The sequence below is a fragment of the Setaria viridis genome, chromosome 2 (genome assembly GCF_005286985.2).
Source record: "Setaria viridis chromosome 2, Setaria_viridis_v4.0, whole genome shotgun sequence".
Lineage (NCBI taxonomy): Eukaryota > Viridiplantae > Streptophyta > Magnoliopsida > Poales > Poaceae > Setaria > Setaria viridis.
The window spans coordinates 44,539,446-44,557,285 of NC_048264.2; the positions used below are offsets into that span (position 1 = coordinate 44,539,446).

The window sequence follows — 17,840 nt, forward strand, 5'->3', positions numbered from 1 at the left end:
TCCGGTGAGCCGCGACGACCGACGAGCCGATCAAGCGCCTCCTCCTTCGCGATCAACTCTGGAGCCCGCGAAACAAGGAAGCACACCGTCAAGAGACATGATCAGCATCAACTTGGACGGGTGGCTCTAAGGTGAGAACCCACTCACTCCCATCCCCTCCTGCTCGCCCCTAGACGTGCACCGCCAGCGGTTTTACTCATCGTCGGCCACCACCGTAGTACTATTTGGTGTTTGGGTGGAGTGGCGAAGCGAGCTCGTTGACCCAAGCCAACTGACCAATTTTGTTTGCCAAGGAAGGGCTTTGATCCGCCGTCTCTCACCACCCCTTTGGGCGATTCGTTGCCTCATAGAGCATCCCGTGAGGCTTCGAAGTAGGACAAAACTATGAGGTTGTGCATCGTTTGTGCCCCTTTGGGTGTCTCTACGGTCTGTGCAGGCCGCTGTTTCCAGCCATTGGAGGCTTTCCCGTGAAATTGATCTACACCTTTAGCTTCAGAGCAACGCTGCAATGCAGTCCAACCACATTGCCACAAGAACCCAGCAAGAGAAGCAGAGAGACCCGCATAGCGCCATAGCCGTTGCCCTCTTGTTTCATTTCCTTGCAAGTGTGCGCTTTTAGTTGATTGACATGTTGTTATTTTGCAGTAAATATGGCTGCGCCATTTTTGGGGAATGTCTCTAGTCCACTACAGATCACAGAGGCTGACATACCAATACTGTGGCATGATATTCGCAGTGGAATTTAGGGTTTCAGGCGGACATGGTGCACATTGCATCATCGGGATATGCAGATTTCACCTTTCCTTGTGCATGGTGTCCCTGTCACCCCACATGCCAATCCGGTTACTGGAATAACTAGCAACCATATCATCAAGCTTTGGGACTCAGAGCGGCCTCCACAACATGAGCACTGCTAAGTAGTTGACCTATTGCTTCATGATGATGATTGGTATTTTGCTGCATTTCGAAGAGGAAGGTTCACGGTGGAGTAGTTTTAGGCTACTCGAGCTGGAGTTGGTGGAGCACAAGGATTGGGGAGGTGGTTCATCATCGAGGAGATGATCGTGCTTGCCTTTCTGAATGCTACACAAACTGAAATTCCTTCAGCTCATGATAACGCGTAAGTCCATTCTCCTAGTATTCTCATCCAATTCAAAAGTAGAAATGATAATTTCTTTGCCATTGTTGTCAAGTAGACTTGAGAAATCAGCTTGCAACATTAACTGAATTTCTATCTGGACTGGTAGAATGTTTTCTTGTTCTAATTTTTCAATCCTGAGAACCTCATCTTGCAGGATACTCTTATACCTTTTTGATTGGCCTCTCCAAAGTAGGGTTTTGTTGGTTATTACTCCAAGCAAAGCACCCCCCATTCAAAGCTAGATCTCTCAACTCATAGGAGTTGATGATGTAGTTAAGCATATCAGTATGTTTATTGCCCACAAAGCTTTTATTCTTATCAGAGCTATATCTAAGATTAAATGAGTATAAGAGTACTATTTTCCTACTTTTGGTAGCAGTTCTGATGCCTTAACTCTAATACGTGTTGGGAATTAGGGGGTTCGTTCCTTTTACTTTCATTGTTTAAAATAGCATTTAACATTGTTATGTAATTAACCTGCAGGCGCCCTGGTGGCGAAATGGTCTTCGGAAGCATACTCTATTCACAATACAACATGCTACCACACCCATTGCTGAAGTTGCACTGGAACTCATTAGAAGCTGGTCAAACTTTTCAAAGATTGTCCTAGAAGAGCTGCGAGGAGGAACACTAGCTTTACCAAACCTATTACATGACTAGTGCATTAGGTACTTTGAGAAGACCACGATTTGTTGTCTTCTTGGTATCAACGATGAGTAACTGACAATAAAGTTTGATTCTACGTTGCTGGGACTGGGTGTAGAGGAGTTTGAGCACCGATGGATACTAGCTGGAGGCAATGTTCAAGAGCCCGTGTTTGTGCCTCAGATGTGAGCTATGTTTATGTGAAGCACACTAGTGGAGTAGTGGGATTGATCCTCTTTTATTTCTCTTTGATCCTGAAGTGATCCTTGCCATATATTCACAAACATAGCCCTTAAGTCATCTTGTAGGATTGCTTGCCAAAGATGGGCATCAGGAGGCACCAGAGGACCCTAGGCCAATTGCCTAGGGCTCCTCTAGGCCGATCGGCCTAGGCCCTTCCTGGGCCCGTTGGCCTTCGTCTTCAACCGGTTCATTGCTTGTTTCAGGCTTTATCCAAAAGTAACTTTAGGTCTAATTTCCTGCAAAAATAGAATATCCTCCAAAATATGTTGCACATGTGAAAATGACTGGTTTATTAGGTGTGATCAATAGTTTACATATTAAATTCATGTTATTATTGAAGATAAACAAGGGTAAAAGTGTGTCAATAACGAGTGTTAATATGAAGATTGCATTGGGGTTGAGTCCCTAGAAGATGATGACTGGGGAGGACGGCAAGAGAAAAAATGATAAGAGAGTGACATTACAGGCCACGACAGCAAAAGGTCTGTACAGGTGTCAAAACTCCTGCCATGTGTTGATGCTCATTATTTAGACACTTTTACCCCTGTTTATCTTCAATATTGGCATATAAATGATATCATAACTATTGATCATACTCAATAATCGGACCATTTATGCATATGCATTGGATTTTGGAGGACATTCTGTTTTCGCAAGAAATTGGACTTAATTGAAGCATATTTGGATGAGGCTCATGACAAGCAATAACCCAGGGAAAGACGAAGACTAGAGGCTCCAAAAAAAGGCCTATAGAGGCCCAGGCCGATTTACCCAGGGTTCTCTGGCCCCCATTCATGCTCATTCTTGGCGAGCACTCCTCCAAGAAGACTTAGAGGCTAAGTTTCACAAGATATGGCAAGTTCACTTCAGGATCAAAGATAGAAGCAAGTAGGAATTTGGAAAGATATCAAAATTCATACTTATCTCGAGATTATCGATGTGCCAAGCTCGCATGCAAGTAAAAATAAGTTTCCTAAACATCAAAGACTTGGCGATGAAGCTGGACGCGAGGGGGTAAAAGGAGGGGTTAGGCCGATCGGCCTGGATCCCACTATGCCGATCGGCCCAACCCTTTCCTTCGTCCGTTCGCCTTCCAATTTAAACCACGGGTCCTCCAGACTATAAATACCCCGATATTTCATCGAGCACGAGATTGGATTGAAGATTCGAAGCAGAAGAAGCCGAGGAACTTGAGGAACAACCATCGACGAAGAGCTGAGGACCGTGTAGTTGTCCGGAGGCTAGCTTAGGCTAGGCTCTGGCCGGCGTGATCACCCTGCGAGGAAGATCCACGCCAGAGTTCTGGAGCTAGAATTCACAAGTCGCGGGTATGGCCTCGGTGGAGATCCTGTGATGAAGAATCATTCATGGTGAAGTAATAGATTGGTTCCGATTCAATAGCGATCCATATGCCTCCTTTTATGATTTCTCCTGTTATGAGTTTACTTATTCCAATCTATTTACGTAGTAGATGGCATAGGATGTCCTTGTAGTCATGGTGACTAGATTTACATGTCTGATCTATCATAACAGCTAAACGTGTGCTTTATGTTCATGCCCTTAGCAGACTTCCTCGCTGATAGGTAGGATCGTGACGGGATCTAATACCGTGTAAGTTGGGGGTTTTTGGGAGTTGGACCGAAGGTAGTGGTTTAAAGGTGCTTTGTGTGAGAACCATGTGTTTGCTTGCCATCTAGCTAGAACTACAACATATGCATAGTCTATACTTTGCTCTAGATGAGTTAGCTCTTGTTCATATCTGCTCATGCTTCTAATCTATTTATGTCTATTCATGCCTATTCACAATCAATTTGCAACTCGAATCATGTTTGCTGATGTTTAGTCAGTCTAGATTCTGTGATCTTGTTTCCACGGATTGATAAACCTTGTGAGAATACTCTAAGAGAAAAGCTACAACTGATCCATGCACTTACGGTTCAAACTGGCGTGCTAACCGCCATCAACACTATGTCAACACCACGTAGGACGAAATAAGGGTGGATTCGGGTTTGGATGGTGAGTGGCGGATCTAGGTATTGACCAAGGTGGGCTACGTCCCCCGGTCCATGCAGATTTCTAAGCATCGGTATACATGAGTTATAATAGGGCTGAGCTGTAGCAGGTCATGCATGTTTAACTCTAGCAAGTCCATATGTAAGTCTCCTTACACTAAGCACAGCAAGCAGCACGACGGCACATAATTCACTTAAGTCTCCATTTCGACTCTTGCACTCCATTCTTTTCTACATCAACGCTCAAGCTTACAGCTGCTAGTCTGCTGTACGTCTTTCCATTTTTGCCGATACAGCTTTCCACTCGCTGACTGCCACTCCTTACGGCCGACGCGTGCCCGTCGCCAGCCTTCACCCTTCGACTGCTTTGAGCTCGCGCCGACCTCTACCCTTCCACCGGATAGCTGAACCAACTGTGCAATTACTGTAGCAACCGTCTCCTCCTTAAGTTGATTCCTAGCTCCGCCACTCGAGGAGCTAGAACGAGTGGTTTTCAAATCGCAGGAGGGAACGCGGACTCAACCCAATGTTCAGGGAGATACATAGAACTTTTTCCATTTTTTGATCCTATATATCTTTCCACATTCTGGTATTTTTCCACGTATACCGCTTGCACTTGCACAGCTTTTGTTCTCCTCGGATCGTCGCTTGGACAAACATACAGCAACGCTAATACGTGAGCGCCACCATTGATTGAGTGAGGTCATTCTGGTAAAAGAACAATTGTTATGAGTGTTGGTACATCACTTGTTAGTTTAGTCCCACAACAAAAATTGATGGTGGGGAAGCACACCATATAGGTGAGGTATTGTTGTGGGCTCTGGTCGATCTGGGCCTGGCTCGTGGGTATAGCAACCCGGGCCAGAGGATTTCACTGCGCACTCTAACAAGAGTCCAACTCTTCCGTCACAACACAACCCGTGTGATCCTTCGGAGATGTTCATGGGCTCCCTCGTTCCAGGTTTCCTAACCTTTGGTCCAGATACCACTTGTTAGAGTGCGCAGCGAATTCCGGTCCGGCTCGCTATACCCACAAGCCGATGCCCCAATAGGTCCAGGTTCACCGGAGCCCACAACAACAAGATTAGCCTGATGGATGAGGACTGCACCCACCTATATGTTGTGCTCCCCACCCTCAATTTCCGATGTGGAACTAAACCTGACAGGCCCAGGTTCACCGGAACCCACAACAACAAGACTAGCCGGATGGGTGATGACTGCCCCCACCTATATGTTGTGCTCCCCACCCTCAATTTTCCAACGTGGAACTAAACCTAATATCACTGATGCAGAGCAGAACGATCATTACTTCATCTCATGGTTTGGTAACAGGCATGCAAACGTCGACAAACCCACGGTCTCAGCGATTCGCTGTGCAGGGATCAACCTCAACTCGGTGGTCGGTGCTAGCACCTTTTCCAGCGAAGCGGGTTGGGTTCCCGTTCCTGAGCATCCACAGACTTCGACGAGTGGACTTCCGGCCTCTAATCGGCAGAGTGGTTGGCAGGATGAGCTTCTGGCAAAGCGCCTATAATATTGCGGGACGTAACGCTCTAGTCAAGGAGGTACTCTCTTCTTAGCCGGTTTACTTTCTCACAGCACTTAGAGCGTCAGAAGAATCATTGAGGAAATAAAGCATATATTCATTTGCTGATTCTTCCAAACAAGCAACGGGTTGTGATAAATAAGGTAATCGCCTCTACCTGGCCAAAGTAATGCCTCATCTGCCTCTAGATCAAACCTACCATCAACAGGTGACAATTAATCCGATAGGCAGCAGAGAGAAAGTGGAAGAATAGCTTATTTTCTTTGAACCTTTCCCACCCCACGACACGTTCGATTTAGAGTGCGTCATGCGATCCATCCGTGCGCGAGCGCGACGGCGGCATCAAGCGGTGGTCTTGTTGGCGCCGTCCATCCAGATGATGCAGCGGAGGCATTTCCCCTGCGCGAGCAGGTCGAACGCGATGTTGATGTCGTCGAACCCCATCCGGTGCGTCACGAACTCGTCCAGCTCCAGCTCCTGCAGAAGATGAAGCAAGATGGCCGGCGTTTGTTACGGAAAAGAAAACACGGATCAAGTACGTCGTACGTGGCCTGACGGATCAGTGATCACCTTGTCCATGTACTTTTGTGCCAGCACGGGGATGTCGTCCTTGGGCTTGATCCCGCCGAGGAGCGCGCCGGTGACCGACCTCCCCCGCTTGATGCCCGACGACGATATGCTGACGGGCGCCGCCGCGGCGTCGGAGCCCAGGATGATCGTCTTCCCCCACCCCTACATCCACGTTATGGTTACTTGGCGTTCCACGAGATCGTGCGGCCAGCTGCTGCCAGATGTAGAGTACCCTGCACGAGCCCAGGTAGCGTACCGTCCGAGAGCTTTGGAATGCTTCCGCCATGACTGAAGGGATGCCGATGCACTCGAAGCAGTGGTCGGCGCCCCCGCCGGTCATCTCCTTGATCACCTGGATGGAGGTCGGCAATTGTAGCAATCAGCACGACAACTGCTGGAGATAGATGGAGTTGCATTGCATGCTCCGGTTCAGATTCAGACCTCGCTGACAGTCTTCTCCCCGGTGTCGTTTGGGTTGACGAAGTCGGTGACCCCCAGCCTCTGGCCTGCAAGGAATGGAAGAGCAATGGTGTGACGCCACTGTTTTAACCTGGCTATTTGGACGTCACTGTTGATGCCAGAGCAATTGCACACCGATCTTGAACTTGTCCGGATTCAAGTCGACCCCGATGATCCTCGTGGCGCCATGCATCTTGGACCCTTGCGCTACCTACAGTTCGTTCAAGAATAGTCGCCGTCGTGAACAGGAGTAAAGTACACTGGTGTTAGGTTCAAGTACTGTTCAAGGAGCGCGACGTCTCGTTTAGGAGATTCGCTAGTCGTTACCGCTAGCCCCACGGTGCCTAATCCAAAGACAGCCACGGTCGAGCCGGGCTCCACCGCCGCCACCTTCCAAGCCGCACCAACCCCTGCATCGCAGCATCAGCATCAGTACGAATTGCCGCAGCCAGCAAGCTACGTGCTCTGTGCTGTCCATTGCCGCAGCTGATGGATCGAGAGTAGCGTACCGGTGGAGACGCCGCAGCTGAGCAGGCAGGCCATCTCCGGCGGGAGGGCGGCGCCGAGCTTGACGACGTTGGCGACGTCGACGACGGTGTACTCGGCGAAGCTGGAGACGGACAGGAAGCTGTGGACGGGCTCGCCGGTGGCGGCGAGCGAGAAGCGCGTGGTGCCGTCGCGCGGCATGAGGCCGGGGCGGTAGGTCAGCGCGGAGCAGATGTTGCTGCGGGCGGAGAGGCAGTCGGCGCACTCGCCGCACTGCGGCAGGAACACCGGCACCACCGTGTCGCCCACGGCCACCTCCTCCACATGCTCCCCCACGCTCTCCACCACGCTGGAAACGAACCAGCAGCACAAATCAACAGGACAGTATGTTTGTCTATGACTGCTTTTTTTTTAGAAAAGAGAGACGTCTGTTTGACAGTTCGTGTTCTTTTTTTATAAAGTCAGTTCATTTTTCTTGTGGTTACACAGATTAGCACGTGGGTGGTAGGTCCAAGTCCAATGATTCGCGGTAACGACTAGCGACTTTTTTTCTTATGGTAACGACTAGCGAATCTCCTAATTTTGTTCTCCTAATTCGCGGCTAGCCGTCGTGAATCTCCTAGTACTGTTCAAGGCGCATTCTGTTCATCGGGTTCTAATTTTTTTCTTGAAAGTAAGCGCCTTTCACAATGATTCGCGGCTTAGCCTTTTAATACCATTCGATTTGCAACAGAATTAGAACCCGATGCGTTCTCTTAAAAAAAATTCAATGGATGTCACACGGTGAGTTTGGCCTAGCACTTGACAGGGACAAAGAAGTTCTAGTGCACCTACAGTACTTTTTTTTTTAAGAAACACCTACATGTTCTTATCTATTGTCTATTGAAAGCTTTTGGTGGTTAACTTGAATGTAAAGCTTACCCGACTGCTTCATGCCCCAGGATGGATGGATACATGGCCGGAAAATCCTGCAAAAAGGAAGAAAAAACAGCGTGCGTGACATACAAAACTGAGAAACTACATTCGGCTTCACCGAGAAGTGATTTCAAACGGTTGAGCGATGAACTCGGGGTCGATGAAACACTTTAACCAAATCGGGTTGGAAGCAGGCAACTTAAGAATCGATGATTTTTTGTATCATTTTTCCTTTTCTGATTTTACATCCCAAAGTAGATATTGCTTACCTTCATGCGAGAGAAGGTGATGTCCGTGTGGCAGAGCGAGGTGCAGATGATCTTGACGCGGACCTCGTGCGCCCGCGGCGGCGCCACCTCCACCTCCTCCATCTCCAGCGGCTGCCCCGGCGCCTTGCTCACCGCAGCTGCGCGACGATCGCGTGGCACTGTTCATGCTTTTGGAGCTTGGAAGTGCATGGGATGGAGGCAGGTGTGTACGTACCTCTGCATCTGATTGGCTTCGCGGTGCTCTGCCTCTGCTCCATCGTTGCGGCCTCGCAGTCCACAGTAAGCCAGAGCTCTGTCCTGCCCGCTCTATGTGCGTGTGCGTGTGCGTGTGCTTGGCGACGGCTATGTACTAGTGTGGTGCTGCTGGGGTTGGTCGGCTGCTGCGAACTAGCCAAGCAATCCTGGGTTGATTTTTTTTTTTTTTTTTTGCCATTGACGGTGACTGGCCTTCTTTTTTTTTGTGTGTGGAATCTATCCTGGCTAACGCCATATCTATATTAATTCTGCGGCTTTATAACAGGTTCTTTGTTCCACTATTCTCTTTTCGATAGAATTTTCATTTTTATGTTTTTTCTTTCCTAATTTAGCAAAATATATGCGGGGTTTAGCAAAATAGGAAACCAAACAAATTCCGCAGTTCGAACGAGCAATACATATGGATCACCCTTTTGCAAGAGAGAGATTTAAAATTGTCCATTTAAAAGGCGAGCTAAGCTGCCAGCGGGGCATAGAGTCACCAAGTTAGCAATGAGACCTAGGATTTGATACTTAGAAACCTTCATTTTACATTCACATTAGATCCTAGGCATTACATATGTAATATAAGTTGTATTATGTATCACTTCGCAAAACTTAATAAATAGATTCTTTTAGTAATTAGTACTGCTTGTTACTCCTATATTGTTATTATTTTTGTCGTATCTAGTAGTAGGTTTTATAGTTAGATTTTAGGGTGTAACCTAGTTGTAACTTAAGAGTATATACTAGACTTCCCTCACTAAGTGGCATAACTTGAGAGAATACGAGAGAGAGAGAGAGATAGCATGAGAGGACCAAGAGCATCAAAGTGACTATGAAAAAAAAGTGAAATATTAATAATTTCGATATGCAATATACAGGTAAAGCCCCTCCAACACTTCACGATCAAATACCATAATCTACTTAATATAAAACACATTTACCTTAATATTTGATGTCGGAGAAGATATTATTTTTGTATTAAGATAAATTTTATAACTGTATTTGCTAACCATAAGCTTTACTACAAAAATTCTGCAACCTACTTTGCCATGCCCTACATATGCCATGAAAAAGTAGCCGAAGTACACCAATATATGATTTTAAATTATCTACTAATGCCAATGTTAAAATAGAAAATATTAACTCATGATATACATGCATGAGTGTCGCCAGATACACATGTATGCATGAAGTAATGAGAATTCTGATTTCCATATTAAACTCATTGCTAAGGATTCAATTAAACAAATGGAAAGCACATATAGAGGTGCGATGTGAATAAAACTATTAGTGTGGATAAAAAAAGTGAATAAGTCATTGCTAACTAAATTCTGGCACAATCCGATAAAGATAAGTAGATATCAATGTGGGTATTATGTTAGAATATTTAAGGAATGAGAGGAAGCGAGCTAAGCAATTTTGATTACTAATTTTGAGCCCAAAGCTATCTTGAATTTATTTTTTTCAAAAAAATCCACTACTTATGTTTAGCCTGTGTGGGAGCACGGGTTGATAGACTAGTGTGTTAAATTATAAATTGAACATGTATGTATACTAAATTTCTAGATTAAAAGGTAAAATAATTCTTTCTAAATAAAACACGGAACTAGTATTTAAATTTTTAGGGGCTTAACTAGCATGGACAAGTAACTTGATTAGAGTCCTAACATTGACATATAGCATTGAAGATGGCAACCGAACTCCGAGCCCTACCAAAGCAAATAAGTTAATTATGATGTACACAGCATGGAAAGGAGCGTAATCGAATAATTTTTAAGGGTATGCTGGAGCAGCCAACGCTTCCCGTATTGTCGCCATGATCAAGGAAGAAGTTCGCTTTGCGCACGTAGCTGTTACAACACGTTTCACCATCAACACGGCACATCCAAAGCAAACCAACAACATAAATCAGCTAAGGGCGAGCACTGTCGCACAGATCGCTTTCACACACGTCCAGATCAACAATGACGACTGCGGAACGAAGTACTGCGGCGGAAGACATGTCCGGCTCAACCTCACGCGCCGTTGCCCTGCTTGGCGCCGTCCATCCAGATGATGCAGCGGAGGCACTTTCCCCGCGCAAGAAGGTCGAACGCGCTGTTGATGTCGTCGAATCCCATCTGGTGCGTGATGAACTCATCCAGCTCCAGCTCCTGGCCGACGCCGGAAGGCCGCAACCCACAGACAAATAAACAAAACATCATGATGCCATGGCGCACATTGAATTGCTCCCGATTCCGACATGAACCAATGCAAAGTTCACGCCAGTGTGTACGCTGTGGCTGGTTGAAGTGGTCACCTTGTCCAGGCACTTGTGCGCCAGCACGGGGATGTCGTCCTTGGGCTTGATCCCGCCGAGGAAGGAGCCGACGACCGACCGCCCCCTCAAGATGTCGAACGACGGTATGCTGATGGGCGCCGCGCTGCCGTCCACGCCCAGCACCACCGTTTTCCCCCAGCCCTGAAAAGAAAGAAAGGGCCATTGATCAGTTGGTCACTTGCGTTGGCAGTTGGCACATCACAAGATTCATCAATGGCTGCTCGTAGGAAACCAGCGAATACATGCAGATGCATTGCACGAGCTGTGCGTACCATTCGAGAGCTTTTGAAGGCCTCCGCCATGACCGACACCGAGCCGATGCACTCGAAGCAGTAGTCGGCGCCTGCGCCGCCGGTCATCTCCTTGATAACCTGCATGTCCATCAGTTGGTTGTTAAATTGCTGATCGTATCGCTAATGCAGAGGTCGTGCGTTTGTAATTCAGAATTCAGACCTCGCTCACGGTCTGCTCTCCGATGCCATTCGGGTTGACGAAGTCGGTGATCCCCAGCTTCTTGCCTGCAAGGAGTGAACGACGGTGAGTGCGATCTGCCACTCGTATACACTTTTGATCTAACACGAAATCAAGAGAGCAGATCAGTTGGCATTACCGATCTCGAACTTGTCCGGGTTCAGGTCTACCCCGATGATCCTCGTGGCCCCGCGCATCTTGGACCCTTGCGCAACCTGCAGCTCGTTCAGGCGTCGCCGTCATGAACGCAGTCACACAGGATCTGGCCAGTCACTGTCGAGTCATTGTAGATGGTAGGTACACGATAACACCGATACATCGGAGCCAACAAACGGATCGTCGTGCAACAACAAAGTCCACACGATAACAGAAAAGGTGAAAGTTGGAGAGCTACGTATATCAGAGCTTTATGCAGCGATATCAGAAGAACTGGTTGTCCGTTGTCCTTACCGCTAGCCCAACAGCTCCTAGTCCAAAGATGGCGACAGTCGAGCCGGGCTCCACTGCCGCAACCTTCCAAGCCGCACCAACCCCTGCAACGCAGCGTCGTCATGTATCAATCAGTAGTGGCAATAGCACACGGATGGTATTGTTTATCGTGTTGCGACCTTCAAATTAAGAGGGCGTACCGGTGGCGACGCCGCAGCTGAGCAGGCACGCCTTCTCCGGCGGGAGGGCGCCGCCGACCCTGACGACGTGCGCGACGTCGACGACGGTGTACTCGGCGAAGCTGGAGACGGAGAGGAAGTGGTGGACGGGCTCGCCGGTGGCGGCGAGAGAGAAGCGCGTGGTGCCGTCCCGCGGCATGAGGCCGGGGCGGTAGGGCAGCGCGGAGCAGAGGTTGCTGCGGGCGGAGAGGCAGTCGGCGCACTCCCCGCACTGCGCCAGGAACACGGGAACCACCGTGTCGCCCACGGCCACCTCCTCAACGTCCTCCCCGACGCTCTCCACCACACTAGCAGGAGCATGTTGATGACGCAACTAATGTTCAACACAGTTTGATAATCTGACCATTTGGACCATGAAATTGGAGTGTCCGTTTAATAACAAATAAACGTACTCCAATATCTTTTTATTTGGCAAGAGGGTTCGATACGAATCAGTCGCTATGAGCCCATATTATTCGGTGCTGTACCTTCTCTTCATATGATATGATTTCCACAAAAGTTAAGAACTCGTGATCTTATCCTTTTCATAAAAGATCAACGGGTTTCAATTAACAAAACCAACGGGATTCACACGGTGTGGCCTTGCATTTGACACGGCCAAAGCAGCTACAGTGAGCACATGGTTACCTTTTTTGAACTGCATGGTACATGCTTATCCATTGGCGTTTTTAGGCGTCTACGTACTCTGAAGTTTTCAGTGCTTAACTACAAGGCACGGGCTGTGATTTTTTGTGTACATCAGGTAGTTTTCTTACCCGACGGCTTCATGCCCCAGGATGCACGGGAACGTGATCAACCCATCCTGCAGAAACAAAGAAAAACGGCGTGCATACATAAGGTACTATAAAATATGCGAAACTATGCACAGTTCACACCTAGCTTGTTTCTGCGCACTAATTTTGCAGAAATGGAAACCATATGCTTCTTAGATGAACAAGGCACATTTTGCTACTTGCTATGTGATGATACTGAACTAATTAATAGTAGTGGCTCTCTTCATTAAAAGAATAAATAAAAAGAACTACGCCGCATTGATCGTATAGTTCTTTGCTGGCAGGGCCAGACATTCTATTGTAACAAGCAAGTCGGGGAGTGAGCTGAGCACGCATGGCATGATGGTTACCTTCTTCATGCGCCAGAAGGTGATGTCCGTGTGGCAGAGCGAGGTGCAGACGACCCTGATGCGGACCTCGTGCGCCCGCGGCGGCGCCACCTCCACCTCCACCGTCTCCAGCGGCTCCCCGGCCGCCTTGCACACCGCCGCTGCGCGACGACGAACCGCGAGGCGCTTAGACTTCAGAGTTGAGCCGGCGAGACATGCAGCAAGTGTTCGAGCTGACTATGCACAGACGACGGTGTGTGTGTTCATGTTCGCGCGTACCTTTGCATCTGATCGGCCGGGCGATGCCGTTCGGCTCCATCAAAGTCAGATCGGAGGAGCTCTCGCTCTTGCTCGCGCTCGCTACGGGATGACCGGATGAGGCGTATGGCATCTGCTAGCAATTAGGGGTGCCTTGGTGCCTATTATATAAGGGGAAAGGTGCAGCTGGTGAGGTAGGAGGAAACATGAAACAGATGCCGCCACCTTCTGTCTATCAGTGTCATTTCCTCCCGTTTCTGTTAGAATGATTGGGTTGTTGGCCCATGATTTAATTGATCAAATAAATCCCAAGATCCATTAGTGGTGGTAGTTACAAATAGAATAACTTGGAAGTTGATAGAGTCTCTAACCAACCTATAAGGTGGAGCCGTGTTGCACTTGTTGAGAAGTTGAAGGAGGGATAGCAGGATGCCGCGCGCGCGTGCTCGCTCACCTCGCCGAGCCATGCCGAGACGCGACCGGACATGATGTGATGTGTGGATTGGGCTGGGTTAGGTTTTGCAGTTTTTGATAAGGATCTTCTGGTGCCAACGTAAACCACCAGAGTTTTCCTCCACTGTTGCGCTGCATTTTTGCTGTCTCCGTTCCGGCAAGGATTTCGAAGCTACGCCCTTTGCCAGAGACTCTACTCTCGAGGAGTAGAAGGGCGATTAAGTTTTTGAGGAGCGCATCTACGCGACTACTCGTTGTGCACATCTACTTCCTGGAGGCGCAGCTGCACTGCGGTCACCTGCACAGCATCAACTTCTGATCGACTACTTCGAACAAGCTCAACTAATGATGTTGGGTAATGGCATATCTGGTTCCTCCGGAACTGGCCCCGCCTCAAGGTACTCCCTTATGAACTTCCTAGGTCAGTTCTTGCGTTTCATAGTATCTATTGCATGCTTTATGTTCATTGTAAATACAATAGATCAAGTTCCTGTCTATGCTATGTTTATTGTCATGTTTTATTCTATATTTCGGATTAAAATTCACCGTAAAATACCTCTAATTCTAACAGTTTCTAAAACTTCATCGACATCCCTTTGTTTGTTTTCTTAAAGGGAATATCTTATCCTTTTGCCTGTGCAAGCATCTACTACATGTTACTCAGCTAATTTATTCTAGGATTTCAACCAGTATCCAACCTTTTTTTTAACCCATACAAACATTGATTCAGAGTCAAATTTGTGAAGTTGTCTGTCAGATTCACATCGGTGTTGTAGGCTTGTTGGACCAATTCGAGTTTTTTTTTTTTTGAGATACCCGAATCACTCTGCTAGAAAACTCTCCGCTAACCCGTCACTTCTAAGTTCTAACGGGCTAAAATCGATAGTAAAGTAGCCCACGAACAAAGACACAACAAGAAGGGCAAGATCACAATTAGAGAGGGGGGTATACTAGCATCAAGAAGATATAAAAGATGACTAACTGCACAAAGCATCGATGCTGAAAAAACAAGGCATTGCGGTTACTAGAGGGCCCGTTATGGCGTTAACCAATGGGGCCGTTAAATCGAATGGCTTTGAAAGGCCGGCCTTTACATGGCCGTGGGCCTGCTACAGGTGGTACCTGCTTAATCTGGGCCTTTATTTTCAGCATCGACGACGGACGTTCGGTTTAAACGGGCCTTGTTCAGAAACGCAAACTTTGCATTGATTTTTGTTTTTTTTTCCTCAGTGTTCGGTTCGTTTCCTTGATATACGGACCTTTCTTAAGTTTGGAATCACAAGTTTGATTGAACCTTGAGTATTCGAGGTTGCAGCAACGACTATGTTCGTTTGTCGCAAGACTTGAGGATAAAAAAAAACGATCCGCCCCGGCTCTGCACGACACGACCTTTTTTATGTTTTGGATATTTCTGCGAGCAATACGAGTATACGACACGACGTTGTTATCCTCCTCGTGAAAAAAAAATGCTCCAAAGCGAGAAAAAGGCATAAACAGGAGAGCCAAGCAGTGACCGCACGCTAGCTAATTCGTCCGGCCCCAAGCGCCGCCCACGGTCGATGGCGACCGCCACTGGCACCGGCCTCCCTCCCTCGCCTAGTCGCCTCTCTCCCCCGTCCTTCCTCACGCGCGCGGCCATCCATGCACCTTCCTTCCAGACCGCGGATAAATAAACGCAGGCGCACGGCACGACCGCGACCGCGCGCGCTCACCGCTTCAGATGGGATGAGGGTCTCTCCCGCCGCCCGGGCTCGGTCCCAGCCGGACAGCGACCCGCCACCGACTCGCGAGTTGGGTCGCCAGGCGCGGCGCTAGTCTACCAACGTACCGGGGCAGCGGCCGATGGCGACTCGCGGCTCCCCCCCCCCCCCCCCCCCCCCCCCCCCCCCCCCCCTTTCCCATCGTCCGACGAGGCGCGGCCAGCAAGGGGCGGGCGCCTGCCGATCGCCCGCCGGCGCGAGATAACTACGTGCGCGCGCGCGTGCTTTCACCTGGTACGAACGAGGCGACGTCGGCACGGCAGTGGAAAGTGGAAACCGTGTTCCGGGCCGGGGCTCGCCGGGGCCCGGGGGCGTGGCCGGTGGAGGTCGTTGAGAACGAACCTGGATAGATATTCCTTCCTTCTCCGCAGTCAGCAGCAGCGCGGTGGGCGTACCTATCAGCCGCTTCGCTTTCGGGAGCCGCGGGCTGGCGCATGCTCATGTGTGCCCTGGCCTGGATCCAGCCGGACCGATGCCACCTCGTAAACTTGAGAGCCAGTGAAAAGCAGCAAGTACCCGCACACCGCCACACGTCTCTTTCGGTCGACCCAGTCGTTAATTTGTTCGCCGACCGTCGTTCTTCCCGCGGTTTTAACCGTCATCGTTGCCCAGGAGTCGCTCGTCTCGTCATCGCGGTGGCTAGCAGACGGGAGAGCGGTCGACACATGGAAGCACCGTGTCGGCTATTCCGCTCCACATGACCACATCACACATGGCTAAACCAGAGCTGTCCGTCAGTCCGTGGGATGACTGAACGCGAGATCCCAGCGTGAAGTTGACCCCTGTTCCTCTGAAAAGAGAGCTCCGTCCGGCGTCCGCACGGGCACGGCCACCAATCCACCAGCGACCGGTTCAGCGGCCACCGTGCAAAAACGATCGCTCCTCGCTTTCGGATGGCACCACCGGCTGCGGCTTGTTTTCTTCCCGCGGCATGTGCCCGGGCGGCGCGGCCGGGGGGCGTGCGTGCGAGCTCCGGCACGGCATGGCATGGGTCCCTGCCTGTCATAGGATGACGGGCACTAGGCACTGGACACGCATGGTCCAGTGGGGCACGACGAGCGGCGACGCGTCGGTCTTTTTGGCAGCTGAGGCTGCCTGCTGTCTGCCGTCGCCGGGCCGGCGACGCCTACCGGTGCAGCGAACGGGCACGAAGAGAACAAAAACGTCGACGCCGAGGGGGAGATATGGCGTCGGTTTCACACGAACGAAAAATCGCATCAGCTCTCAGCTCGCCACTGAAAAGTACTACGCCGCCGCCTCCTGCTCCACCGATGCAGGGGCACGGCGGTATGGCGCCCGTGAACTGAACGTGAAGGGCACGGGCCCCCTACTCGACCCGCGTCGTCATCGCCAGCGGTCACCTACACAGGCCGTCTCTTGAACGCACAGTGACCTAATCGGATGAGCAAGGCACAGTGCTCCAGAGCTGTCTGTCCCCAAAGCCAAGGCCACTCCAAGGAAAGAAGCAGCATCTGGAAGCAAAGCAATGCGATCGATACCCGGGTGTTTACCGGCCGCCACGTACTCCGCCCTCGGGCCTCCACGGCGGCGGGGTGGGGAGCCAGCAGGCGCCCATGCCTGCGGCCGCCGCTACCATCCCACGTGGAGGACCACCTGTGCTGGCTATCCTTCTTGGGAGTCCAACCCGGCCACTCCATGCACGCCCAGCGGCGCGGTCAAGCTCCGTCGTCGTCCGAACATGATGCTGTCTGTAATTTACCGTGGGACCACTACTTGAGCATAGATACAACCATAGCGTACGTCCATACACGTATACAAATAGCCTAATTTTTAAAATGTTTTGAAATTTCTTACGAATTTAGGTACTGTTATACGTGGCAGCAAGACGATACGGAGCGTATTTATAATAGCAAGTGGAACAATGGTCGATTCATTTGCTGAGCTGGAGAGGAAAGGGGAGGAGAGAGAAGCAAGCTTGGCGCTGCATGCAGCGACGGTCCCGACACGATAACCAAGATAGTGGAGCCAAATTTACTATCTGCGACTTTTTTTTTTGCAATAATCAGAGTGTCACTTTGCAGCGTTCAGATGTGTCGATTAGGCCACGACAGCACGGTTTCGCTTCGGGGCAAGCAGCAAATTTGTCAAAGCAAAAGCGCGAGCAAAAGTCTGCGGCCGCTGCAGTTTGCTTTCCACTTCAAGTAACCCCGCCCAATTCTTTTATCCGCGTCTGGTCACTTGTTTATTGATCGTCTGGTGCCAGGCACGCCGGGCGTAGCGTAAACAAGTGCCCGTGAGGCCATGACCATGCCCCGCTCTAG

At 49.6% G+C, this 17,840-nt stretch overlaps 2 protein-coding genes across 2 annotated transcripts; both read right to left on the reverse strand.

The window, feature by feature from the left end:
* Positions 1-5,663: 5,663 nt before the first annotated feature.
* Positions 5,664-8,658, reverse strand: LOC117845477 (alcohol dehydrogenase-like 5). The gene is made up of 10 exons (XM_034726524.2): positions 8,501-8,658; positions 8,287-8,423; positions 8,024-8,070; positions 7,126-7,451; positions 6,944-7,026; positions 6,752-6,827; positions 6,599-6,663; positions 6,414-6,509; positions 6,158-6,319; positions 5,664-6,064 (listed from the first exon to the last, which is right to left on the reverse strand). Exons 1-10 carry the CDS (start codon positions 8,541-8,543, stop codon positions 5,930-5,932), a joined length of 1,170 nt encoding a protein of 389 aa, XP_034582415.1. The 5' UTR covers positions 8,544-8,658; the 3' UTR covers positions 5,664-5,929.
* Positions 8,659-10,275: 1,617 nt separating this feature from the next.
* Positions 10,276-13,535, reverse strand: LOC117842786 (alcohol dehydrogenase-like 2). The gene is made up of 10 exons (XM_034723298.2): positions 13,367-13,535; positions 13,109-13,248; positions 12,741-12,787; positions 11,947-12,272; positions 11,768-11,850; positions 11,457-11,532; positions 11,300-11,364; positions 11,119-11,217; positions 10,826-10,987; positions 10,276-10,679 (listed from the first exon to the last, which is right to left on the reverse strand). Exons 1-10 carry the CDS (start codon positions 13,476-13,478, stop codon positions 10,542-10,544), a joined length of 1,248 nt encoding a protein of 415 aa, XP_034579189.1. The 5' UTR covers positions 13,479-13,535; the 3' UTR covers positions 10,276-10,541.
* Between the last annotated feature and the right edge of the window lie 4,305 nt (positions 13,536-17,840).

What these genes read in the sequence shown, in the direction of transcription:
- LOC117845477 (XM_034726524.2), bottom strand. Translation starts at nt 8,543, where the DNA reads ATGGAGCAGAGGCAGAGCACCGCGAAGCCAATCAGATGCAGAG. An exon ending in CATTCCAAAGCTCTCGGACG is followed by an intron (nt 6,320 to 6,413) that starts GTACGCTACCTG and finishes ACGTGGATGTAG; the next exon opens with GGGTGGGGGAAGACGATCAT. An exon ending in CACAAAAGTACATGGACAAG is followed by an intron (nt 6,065 to 6,157) that starts GTGATCACTGAT and finishes CATCTTCTGCAG; the next exon opens with GAGCTGGAGCTGGACGAGTT.
- LOC117842786 (XM_034723298.2), bottom strand. Translation starts at nt 13,478, where the DNA reads ATGCCATACGCCTCATCCGGTCATCCCGTAGCGAGCGCGAGCAAGAGC. An exon ending in CCTTCTGGCGCATGAAGAAG is followed by an intron (nt 12,788 to 13,108) that starts GTAACCATCATG and finishes TTGTTTCTGCAG; the next exon opens with GATGGGTTGATCACGTTCCC. An exon ending in CGCACAAGTGCCTGGACAAG is followed by an intron (nt 10,680 to 10,825) that starts GTGACCACTTCA and finishes GGCGTCGGCCAG; the next exon opens with GAGCTGGAGCTGGATGAGTT.